Raw genomic sequence first — 11,030 nt, forward strand, 5'->3', positions numbered from 1 at the left:
TTAATCCCGAAAAGCCATCGCTGATCAGAACTGCAGCGGAGCGGCGCTCTGTTAAAACGAGCATCTCACAACAGCGGCAGCACCTGAAGACGCTGTTTGCGAGTCAGTTAAACCGGCTCCCAGTGAAAAGCGCTCAAACAGATTTTTCTTGCTTTAGCTGAACTTGCTCTGGGCTTGTCTGCAGACTGCTAAACGCCAGGCGCTGTGCGGCCGCCTTCATCGAGTTCATTTTTACGTTGCAGGTTTTCAAACGCTCTTCCCACAGGTGACTGCGGACCCTCTGCTTGGAACCACAAACCACAGCCAACGACAGAGGGGACCTGCACCGTGGACGCGGCGGCGGTGACATCACTTCCTGGACACGGCGGTAGCCAATCGGGTACACGGCAGCAGAGACGTCTGCTCGGCTGGAGCTTGCCTCAATGCGTTTGTGTTCAGAGGGTCGAATCCTGTGTGTTAATTCCAGTTCCCTTTATAAAATCAATTCTCTTTGAATCAATTCCGACACGTCGGTGATCAGAATTGAAACGGGTAGCGTTCTGTTAAAATGAGCGTCTCTAAACTGGAATCTATTTAAAATTTGAATTTAATAATAATAAATCCTTAATTCATGTTTTTAACAAGCCACAGAAAATGGTTTCTCTTTTATTATGTTGTGGGTTAAAACGTATCAAACAGTCTTCAAAGTTGCATTGATCGTTAACCCTTCGAATCTTTTATTTATTTTTTTCTTGTTCTGTTTTAATGCCGTCCGCACAGATCACAACAGCAAAAAGGACAAGGGGAAAAAGAAGAAGACCCAGCCCGCTGGTCCTACAGAACCGGATCCCGGGGCAGTGGAGCGGCGCAGAGAGCTGGAGCACTACCTCAAGCTGAAGAGGTAAAACCTTCCGCCGAGGAAATCAGAAAATAGGTCTTATTTATTTCCTCCATCTGCAGTACTTTCATAAGTTCTGTTTGTACATGGTCAGTCAGTTTTGCATCGTTTCAAGCAGTTTTGAAAATTGGATTATTATCCTGGTGATGTGGCCATCCAGGGCTTTGACGGTTTTTGAATTCGGCTGCAGTTCCGCTTCTGCCCAACAGATGTCAGTAGTGTTCAGCGAGGCTCTGCTAGCCGTCTCTACTTTGTCAGCGCTGTCTGCGTCAGCCGTCCTTTTTATAGGAGGAACATTTTTTTAAAGTCATGATCATACAATTCATTAGAGATGTAAAGCTGGTGCAGAAATGTGTGGTCATCAATACTGGCTGAAACATTTCTATCAGTAAGATAACAGAAACAAACTGTAGTCACGTAGTCTCTGAGCGACTGGAAATACCAGACATAGAGGCGACACAGACAGAGAAGCTCCCAATCCCTCCAGATCAGCGGGACCATCGCTGTCCCGTCTCAGGCTGTCTCTCCAGGGGCTCAGCTCATCTCATCAATCGCCTGTCTCTGTTAAGCAACATTGTCTCTAGACAATAACGTTCAATGCAGAATGCAAAGTGGGTGTTTGGAACTGATAAATGCACGTTGAGATTTGAAACAGTCGCATCCTTTTATAATGTTCATCCCATCCTTTATCTTATAATTATTAATTTTTGTTTTTTAAACTTGCACCCTCAGCTCTGGCTGGATTCAGGATCGGGGAGGGGACTGGGTGAAGGATGAGGGCGTGGAATTCGACTCTGATGAAGAGACACCCCTCCCTGCTTCCTGAAGCCCTCGACGGATTTGGCAGGAGGCGGGTTCCCATCCTCGCTGACGTCCTCTCCTGCAGGAAACTTTTTGGATTTCAAATGTTGTTTTTGAGCAGCAGTTCGATTTTGTGTTTTTTTTTTAATTCTCTAGATGGTGGAACTGAATACCGTCTGCCTTCTTAACCGTCGTCTCTCGCTGGTGTTTTTATACCTCATGGGAGATGTGCTTTTATAACCTCTCTAGATAAACTGGGATAGGGTTATAAATTGTCAGGCTGAGCTGTTAAAATGTTCAAAGCAATGTGACCTCCTGGATGACTCTAGCTTTCCCTAGTAACGTTTCCTGCCTAAATCTCACCCGTGGTCGGGTTTTCAAAGGGGCTCTGCCGGATGAAATCAAAAGGTGGGGGTCCCTTCCTAAACCAGGGGGTGCCCAAAGCAGACTGTCCCATACCCTGTTTTAACCAAATTAAATCAAAACTCCGTCCAGACGGTGGAGTTGCTTGCGATCTCCGTTTCACCTCCTGGAGCAGAGTGGTCGTTCAGAGCCGCGATTGATTGGCCAGACGACCCCTGTTCTGAAGGCTTGCAGCTGTTGTCTCCTAAGCTCTCTGCTCCTCCCGTCCTCCGCAGCGAGTATTTTGAGAGGCTTGTAACCTGATTCCAGGCTGGATCAGTTTCGCCCGCTGACCGCCTCATCTTCTCCTTGGTATTAATAAACCCAGAGCAGAGGGCACAGTCCTGGAACCAGGTGGAGGGATCAATCCACAGCCAGGGGGTGGGGGGGGGGGGACTTCTCCCTAGAAATTCCAGCCTTCAAATGAAACGTCTGGCTGCGAACGGGCAGGTTCAGCCCGGCAAAATTTTCAGTGTCCACCCGCGATTTTAAAAAGCGTGCGCTGTGCGTCCAGCATTGGATCGCTGTGGGTTTTGTTAATCTTTTCACACGATCGCTTTGTTTTACTTCTCTCCTGAGGACAGTGCGTCGTTCTCGACGAATAACTCTCCTGGTTAAACACGTTTAAAAAAATAGATAAACGAATCGCACAAACATTGAGGAGACACAACGAGCAAGAAAAAAGAATTGTTTATTATTTACATTTGTGTTGTTTTTTTATTTTCTTTGCCCTTGGCAGTGTTGTAGCGTTTGCTGGCGTGATTTTAAGGCGTCTTGAATACTGTTGAATCTGCAACTGCTGGTTAAAAGCTGTACCCAAAAGCTTTGCATCACCTAGAATTTTAGGATTGAGACATAAACTATGAACTTAATTATAATGTTATTTAACATTGTGTAATCAGAGAAACTACAAAGTGATCAATCGCAAAAAGTCTACCAGAAGGAAGCCGTAATATCAGTACAGTATTTCATGTTAGATTTCCAAATGCCACATTTGTCAGTTAAATATACAGGAAAACTAGAAAGCGGTGTGGAATTCAATATGAGAACAAGGGAACATTATTCAGCAGCATTCACTGGACTCTATGAAGCTGAGGGAGTTCATTCTATATAGAGGGGGTGCAATTCAATATGAGAACAAGGGAACATTATTCAGCAGCTTTCACTGGACTCTATGAAGCTGAGGGAGTTCATTCTATATAGAGGGGGTGCAATTCAATATGAGAACAAGGGAACATTATTCAGCAGCTTTCACTGGACTCTATGAAGCTGAGGGAGTTCATTCTATATAGAGGGGGTGCAATTCAATATGTTAACAAGGGAACATTATTCAGCAGCTTTCACTGGCCTCTATGAAGCTGAGGGAGTTCATTCTATAGGGGGATGGATGGTGCAAGCACCTTGTGGCTGTGTTTGCCAGAGTTTCACCCAGGACCCAAACTCTTACCAGCTTCAGTATCGTGATCAGTAAGCAGGTTTCTTTTAGATTATTGGCAGCTTTTTGCTGGGAGCTGAGAGGTTGTTAATAAGTGGCATCTACAGTATGTGGGGTACTTAGAGAGAAGAGGTTTGTGTTTTTTTACTGAAGCAAAGTGATCGAAGCAGAAGAATATGCGAGTGAGGATGGCTGTGATATTTCGTTGCCATTTCAAGACGCTTGTTAAAAGCTACACATCCAGTGAGTCCACTGTGCTTTTCATAAAGGGGGGGGGGGGGTGAAGGGGGTACATCGTCCATTGAATGCCACTTGGCAGATCACCCCACTCTCTTTTGACGGACTGAAATATAAAAAAAAAAAAAAAAAAATTATTACAAAATGCTTGTAATCTGTTTCAAACCAGTAAGAACACAGAGACTTTTTCTAGTTTAAATGTCCTGCTACATGGTTTTTAAATGTATTTAGGAGAGGCCAGTTATTTTACCCTTGTTTTTCACCCAAATTTAGAATGTCACCCCTGGACTCTGACTCCCCCCTGCACACCACGTGGCCGTGCCTTTACCAGGGGAGACCCTCGGGGGCCCCTGCGCTCCCCTGACTGTGACTCCCCCCTGCACACCACGTGGCCGTGCCTTTACCAGGGGAGACCCTCGGGGGCCCCTGCGCTCCCCTGACTGTGACTCCCCCCTGCACACCACGTGGCCGTGCCTTTACCAGGGGAGACCCTCGGGGACCCCTGCGCTCCCCTGACTGTGTGACTCCCCCCTGCACACCACGCGGCCGTGCCTTTACCAGGGGAGACCCTCGGGTGGGGGATTACAAAGGGCATTGATGAATTGTAACGCCACGTTGGCACACTCACGGAGGTCGCTGTTCCTGGTGATGGCGATGGCAGCTCTAGCGCGCGGCCCTTGCTGAGTGAAATGATACCCAATCTTAATGATGGACGTGTTTTTTTCCAGCATGTCAGCGATCTCCATTTCCACAGAGTCCCCGAGCATCTGCCGCTGTGAGAAAAAGGGAGGGGGAGATAATATCAGTCCTGGAGCAGTCAAAAAAGAACTCCAGCTCCCATGATGCTTTGCCCCTCATGCTGCACTGGGATGCAAGGCAACAGCAGAGAAGCATTGTGGGTGCTGTAGTTTTATAATACATCCGGGGGTGGCGGGGCACACATTGGAGTCGCTTGGTCAAATCAAGCGTGAAACGAGTCTGCCGTTCTCTTAATGGTGAACACAGAATGTATTTTCCATTTTCCTGCATGCATTTCGGATTGCATTTCACTATGATCTGATAAAAGCCTTGATTTGTATGCAGCCGTTTTTCTCAGGTGCTGTGTGGTTTTATGAAAAGGTTTCTTGACTGGCTTAACAATATTGTTCTGAAGATTTACTGCCTACGCGTTTTAATGTAGACAAGCTATAGAAAAAATAAATAAAAACAGAGTTCATCTAAATGTACAGCGTGTTTATAGATGAATTACAAGCACAAGAGTTTCTTCCAGAGGTTACTAAATAAAGTACCCCACTAGGGTCAAAATTTTGCTTCCAAACACCACCCTCGCCCTTCCCCTGGATGAAAGAGGAGGCCGGGCAGAGTTTGGCTGCACTGTCTCTAGCGGGGTCCGAATGCATAAAGCAACACAGACACACGCACTTTCTTCTTTATAAATATATATAAAAACCACATGTCCCATAATGCTCCAGTGCAGCAGTGTAACAGTGAAACCCTCCCCTCCTCACCGACCGAGTCAATAGGTTCCGGCTGTACCTGGTTGTCGATCTTGATTTCTGTCAGGGTGGTGTTCTCCTTCAGTGCGCTGACGATGGCTGCTATTCCCTCCCCAGTTATGAAGTTGGACTCGATATTAAGACTCTGGAGGTATTTGTTTTCTCTCAACATCTCTGCTGCAGCCTGGAATAAAAGCACAGTCCACGTTCCAAGAGAGCCCATACAATATGAACTAGGATGCCGTGTATAATAATAACACTGCTAGAATCCAATATGAACTAGGAGGCCGTGTATAATAATAACCCTGCTAGAATCCAATATGAACTAGGATGCCGTGTATAATAATAACCCTGCTAGAATCCAATATGAACTAGGATGCCGTGTATAATAATAACCCTGCTAGAATCCAATATGAACTAGGATGCCGTGTATAATAATAACACTGCTAGAATACAATATGAACTAGGATGCCGTGTATAATAATAACACTGCTAGAATACAATATGAACTAGGATGCCGTGTATAATAATAACACTGCTAGAATACAATATGAACTAGGATGCCGTGTATAATAATAACCCTGCTAGAATACAATATGAACTAGGATGCCGTGTATAATAATAACACTGCTAGAATACAATATGAACTAGGATGCCGTGTATAATAATAACACTGCTAGAATCCAATATGAACTAGGATGCCGTGTATAATAATAACACTGCTAGAAACACTACAATATGAACTAGGATGCCGTGTATAATAATAACACTGCTAGAATCCAATATGAACTAGGATGCCGTGTATAATAATAACACTGCTAGAATACAATATGAACTAGGATGCCGTGTATAATAATAACACTGCTAGAATACAATATGAACTAGGATGCCGTGTATAATAATAACACTGCTAGAATACAATATGAACTAGGATGCCGTGTATAATAACACTGCTAGAATACAATATGAACTAGGATGCTGTCAGTTAGGATCACAGCAACAGGGATCAGTTGAATTCTCAAAGGGGAGAAGAAGTTTGTTTACTCACGTGTGCTACAGGGTCGTTGCTGCGAGTGGCAGCGATACTCAGGGACTTCACAGATGTGTTATTCTTCATGGCCTCAAAGATGTCCTTTAGCGTGGGGATGGGAATGTCCTGGGGAGCAGACAGAGACACACTAGCAGTAAGCACTAGCGCCATCTACTGCACAGCCCACTTATTACCGGCAAAACAAAACTTGAACCAAACTTTATTTTTTTATTTTGAAGGATTCTGCCCCCCCCCCCTCCCCCATCGGTGAGACGAGATTAAAAACTCTCTAACCGAGGGTTCCCGAGCGGCGCTTCCAGTAAAGGCGCTCCGCGCGGAGCACAGGATGAGCCCTACAGCCTGGAGATCGCAGGGCTGGGGTCGGCAGGGGCAGCGGTTCACCAGCGCCCTCTGAGGCCTGCGGGTCTGCAGTGGAGCCATTCAGATCTGTGTTGTCCTCCGGCACTATGGTGGCCTCGCTGTCCTCCGCAGTGTGAAAAATGACAGGATTCGCCGGGCACTCCGTCCAAGGTCGTTAGGCAAGCGTGTTTCAGAGCAGTCTCTGCAGGTTATTGTGAGCCATGTGATCTGTGTTGTCCTCCGGCACTATGGTGGCCTCGCTGTGGAGCCGCAGTGTGGAAAATGAGCATGTTTCAGAGGAGGCAGGTTCCAGCCTCCGTTTCCCAGAGACGCTGGGTGTGTGTGTGTGTGTGTGTGTGTACGGTGGTATTTTGCTCACCTTGATGTTGTTCAGGTTGACGTCTGTCAGGCTGCTGTCGTCGTCTTGGATTTGCTTCAAGCTCTCTTCCACGTTGGTGGGGTTCGGGGGTTCATCGGGGTACAACTTGTACGCGTCAGGTTTAACAACGCCTGTTTAAAAAAAAAAAAAAAAGAAAAAACCCCGATCTATTTCAATACACGGGATTACACGGGTAAAAGTATTTACTCCCAGAGATGGAAATAAGGCTCCTACCATACCTTTACAATGCTTCCCTGTGCTTTACAATGCCTGTCTGTGCTTTACAATGCTTCCCTATGCTTTACCAGACCTCTCTGTGCTTTACAATGCTTCCCTGTGCTTTACCAGACCTCTCTGTGCTTTACAATGCTTCCCTGTGCTTTACCAGACCTCTCTGCTTTACAATGCTTCCCTGTGCTTTACTGTACCTCTCTGTGCTTTACAATGCTTCCCTGTGCTTTACCAGACCTCTCTGTGCTTTACAATGCTTCCCTGTGCTTTACCAGACCTCTCTGTGCTTTACAATGCTTCCCTATGCTTTACCAGACCTCTCTGTGCTTTACAATGCTTCCCTGTGCTTTACCAGACCTCTCTGTGCTTTACAATGCTTCCCTGTGCTTTACCAGACCTCTCTGTGCTTTACAATGCTTCCCTGTGCTTTACCAGACCTCTCTGTGCTTTACCCCGCCTCACTGTGCTGTATTACACAGTTTGCTGTGCAGTTCCTCGCTCTACTCACTGTTGATCCCCTCTGTGTTGACGATGTTTCCGCTGGTGATCGCATCGTAGTACTGCTTGTTACTCATTAGGGTGTACATCCCCAAAATAGCTGGAAAAACAACGAAGGAAGAGACACAGTCTGAAGCGCACAACGCTTTATACCAGCGGCTTTCCCCAGCCCCGGTACCCGGGGGACCCCCCTTGCTGTGGTTGCTGGTTTTCATTCAAACTGAGCCCTCGATCACTGAACTAGACCCTGAACTGAACCGACCGTTCGCTGAATTAGACCGTTTTTAATTGTTTATCAGCTCTTAAACAGTTGCAGAATTCAAGTCACGTCTGAAATGTTCCGGCTGACTTGAACTCTGCAACTGTTCGAGAGCTCATAAACAATTAAAAAGGGCTAATTAAGCAAACGATCAGTTTAATTAAGGGTCTAATTAAGTTAGTGAGGGCTCGATTGTAATGTAGACCCGTGAAGCCTCGTTGAAGTGCTGGCGTCGGCTGCCCTGAGGCGCTTGATTTCTGCAGGCTGGTACCCTCTAGTGCTCAGACCCTGGTACTGCAGTCTATTTATACCCTATCTTTTATACGCGTTCTGTATTAGGGCATACAGTTTCGCATCCTCCGTGGGCTAACCTCCTTTCCACCACTGCAAGGAAGCCTGGAGCATTTCGATACTGGGGAGGGAAGAGGGTCGAACGGCCTCTTCTCGTTCCTGAGCTCCCCTTGTGCGTGTGGGACTCCAGCAGCCGTGGGACCGGCTGCACGGTTCATGTTCCATTGAAGTATCTAAACTCCTCCACTGAATGAACCCAAAAGGCTGGGATTAGACTCTAGGCTCTGGGCCAGGTGGTTTTAACACGCTGCTGAGCTGAGGGAATTGGAGACCCCAGAGCTCTGTAGAGAGTGTGTGTGTGTGAGTGTGTGTCAGTGCATGTCTGGGTGTGTATAGTGGTATGTGTCTGTGTGTGTGTGTGTGTGTGTGTGAGTTTAGGGGTGTGGGGGGGTGGGGGGGGGGGGGGGGGGGTAGTCACAAGTCTTTGTGTGTGTGTATGTGGAGGGGGGGGGTAGTCTGTGTGTGTGTGTGTGTGTGTGTGTGTGTGTTCAGCACCTGCAATGTCACACATCTCCGCGTCGCTGGCGTTCTTCAGAGCCTCCTCCAGCTCGGGCTCCAGCGTGATCTGCTCCTCCTGCGGGATCTCCCTCTTCGCCTGCTTCGGGACGAACGCCTTTCCTGGGAGCAGGGAGCAGGGAGCAGGGAATACCGATTCAAACATTCAAGACAAGCACAAACTCCATGCAATAACCAGTTCTGAACTGCGTGTGTTGAAGTCTAGCATGGCGTTTGACCGCCCCACGGTAATGAATGTTCCCAGCTCCGCTGGACTTTCTGCACCTGATCTGAAGCCGGCGCGCCGTGCCAAACATCTTGAAATAATTACCGCGGAGCTGGGAGATTTAATAAAGAGGCACGTTACAAATAAATGACATCTCTCTCTTTTCTTTGTGAGGTTCGTGCCAAATATAAATCAGGACCGTGATGAATTTCAGACCTGCCGAAAAAAAGTCATGACAACGTCCTTATTACGCATACCCTGCTAAAATTAGACTTGCAACGAGAAGTGAATTCTCCTTTTAAAAAGCAAGCAAGAGCAAAAACGCATCGGCTAGAAAAACACACACACACACACACAAAAAGGCTATTGTTTATATGTGTTTTGTTTTTGTGCGATAAACGCGATTCGCGATCTGTCGTGATAAAAAAAAGTCGCCCTCAAATCAAACTATATAAAAATATGGCTACAATTTAAAATAATAATAAAAAAAAAACGGCACGATCGTTCAACGTCTTTATCGCAGGCAGCAGAATTGCTTGCTGGAATTTTAATTGCAATTGTATTTGTGTTCAATTACAATTACGCGGTAATTACAAATGCAAATTACGCAGGCGCGGCCGAGTTTCAATTCCCACTGCGATCGGCAATTGATGAGAAGGTGGGTCTGCCTGGTTCCCAGTGCGATGGGGTGTAACGACAGACCCTGCTGCGGATTGAAAACGCTACCTTTCTTCTCCTTGGTGAAGGGCACCGGGTCCTCTCGGTCCGCCAGCTCCAGCGCCTGCTTCTCCAGGTGACCCAGCAGAGCATCCCGGTTAAACGGGCCGGTCGGGTTCTTCTTGGTCTGGTCGCGTTGGCGCATGCCCGCGGGTAGCATGGCATTCTGCAATGGGACGAGGATCAGACTGAAACGCGCCCTTTATCAAAGTTTCCTTTTAGTAAAAGCCTGTCATTGTAAAGCACAGAGAGGTCTGGTAAAGCACATGGAAGCATTGTAAAGCACAGAGAGGTCTGGTAAAGCACAGGGAAGCATTGTAAAGCACAGAGAGGTCTGGTAAAGCATAGGGAAGCATTGTAAAGCACAGAGAGGTGTGGTAAAGTATAGAGAAGCACTGTAAAGCACATAGTTGTACAGTAAAGCATATTAACAAACATAACTTTTTAAAATATAAAATCGATTCTATGCTATAATTCCAATTCCAATCACAAATGCACAGTAGGGTGAAGGTTGAGCTGCAGTCTCAGCGTCATCCTAACTGTAATTAGGAGCAGAGCAGTTGCAATGGGAATTGAACCCAGGCCTCTGTGCAGGAGCCGCGCACACGTTCCACACACCTCGGGATCCATCTCCTGCAGCTCGCACTCCAGCTGCTCCAGCTCCTCTGGGCTCATTCCCTTCAGGATGGCATCCTCGTCGATGTCTCTGTACTTCTCCTTATTCTTCTGCATCCTGCAGCCTGACTGTCACTTAGCGCTACCCCAGAAACAAAGCTCCCTCGCTGGGCAAAACAGAGACCTCGCCTGCACAGGAGAGAGACAGGAGGACGTTGATTAATTCAGGGACAGCCACTTCAACCCACACTGCAGCCCAGCGCTTTCTTTATATAACCACTGAGCTCCTCAAACCCCACTGCCTTCCACACTGCAGCCCAGCGCTTTCTTTATCTAACCACTGAGCTCCTCAAACCCCACTGCCTTCAACACTGCAGCCCAGTGCTTTTTTATCTAACCACTGAGCTCCTCAAACCTCACTGCCTTCCACACTGCAGCCCAGCGCTTTCTTTATCTAACCACTGAGCTCCTCAAACCCACTGCCTTCCACACTGCAGCCCAGCGCTTTCTTTATCTAACCACTGAGCTCCTCAAACCCCACTGCCTTCCACACTGCAGCCCAGCGCTTTCTTTATCTAACCACTGAGCTCCTCAAACCCCACTGCCTTCCACACTGCAGCC

The 11,030-nt window shown here is 47.1% G+C and overlaps 1 protein-coding gene and 1 long non-coding RNA gene across 2 annotated transcripts; one reads left to right on the forward strand and one right to left on the reverse strand.

Annotated features, from left to right (window-relative positions):
- The first annotated feature begins 37 nt into the window (after positions 1-37).
- LOC121309875 lies at positions 38-2,781 on the forward strand. Its single transcript, XR_005948709.1, has 3 exons — positions 38-379; positions 760-880; positions 1,610-2,781. It is a non-coding gene; the product is annotated as an uncharacterized LOC121309875 (long non-coding RNA).
- A 796-nt stretch (positions 2,782-3,577) lies between these two features.
- Positions 3,578-10,667, reverse strand: tmod4 (tropomodulin 4 (muscle)). Its single transcript, XM_041243041.1, has 9 exons — positions 10,413-10,667; positions 9,804-9,960; positions 8,852-8,974; positions 7,757-7,846; positions 7,018-7,148; positions 6,297-6,404; positions 5,289-5,432; positions 4,381-4,525; positions 3,578-3,858 (listed from the first exon to the last, which is right to left on the reverse strand). The coding sequence occupies exons 1-9, from the start codon at positions 10,524-10,526 to the stop codon at positions 3,836-3,838; spliced, it is 1,035 nt and encodes a 344-aa protein (XP_041098975.1). The 5' UTR covers positions 10,527-10,667; the 3' UTR covers positions 3,578-3,835.
- Positions 10,668-11,030: the final 363 nt, after the last annotated feature.

Source organism: Polyodon spathula, unplaced genomic scaffold (assembly GCF_017654505.1).
Source record: "Polyodon spathula isolate WHYD16114869_AA unplaced genomic scaffold, ASM1765450v1 scaffolds_1562, whole genome shotgun sequence".
Classification (NCBI taxonomy): domain Eukaryota; kingdom Metazoa; phylum Chordata; class Actinopteri; order Acipenseriformes; family Polyodontidae; genus Polyodon; species Polyodon spathula.

Bases quoted from the DNA above. Each gene is read 5' to 3' on its own strand.
- tmod4 (XM_041243041.1), bottom strand. From the start codon at position 10,526: ATGCAGAAGAATAAGGAGAAGTACAGAGACATCGACGAGGATGCCATC. The intron at 6,405-7,017 runs GTGAGCAAAATA...TCTGCTCCCCAG, and splicing joins TCAACCTGAACAACATCAAG to GACATTCCCATCCCCACGCT. The intron at 5,433-6,296 runs GTGAGTAAACAA...CTTTTATTCCAG, and splicing joins GCAACGACCCTGTAGCACAC to GCTGCAGCAGAGATGTTGAG.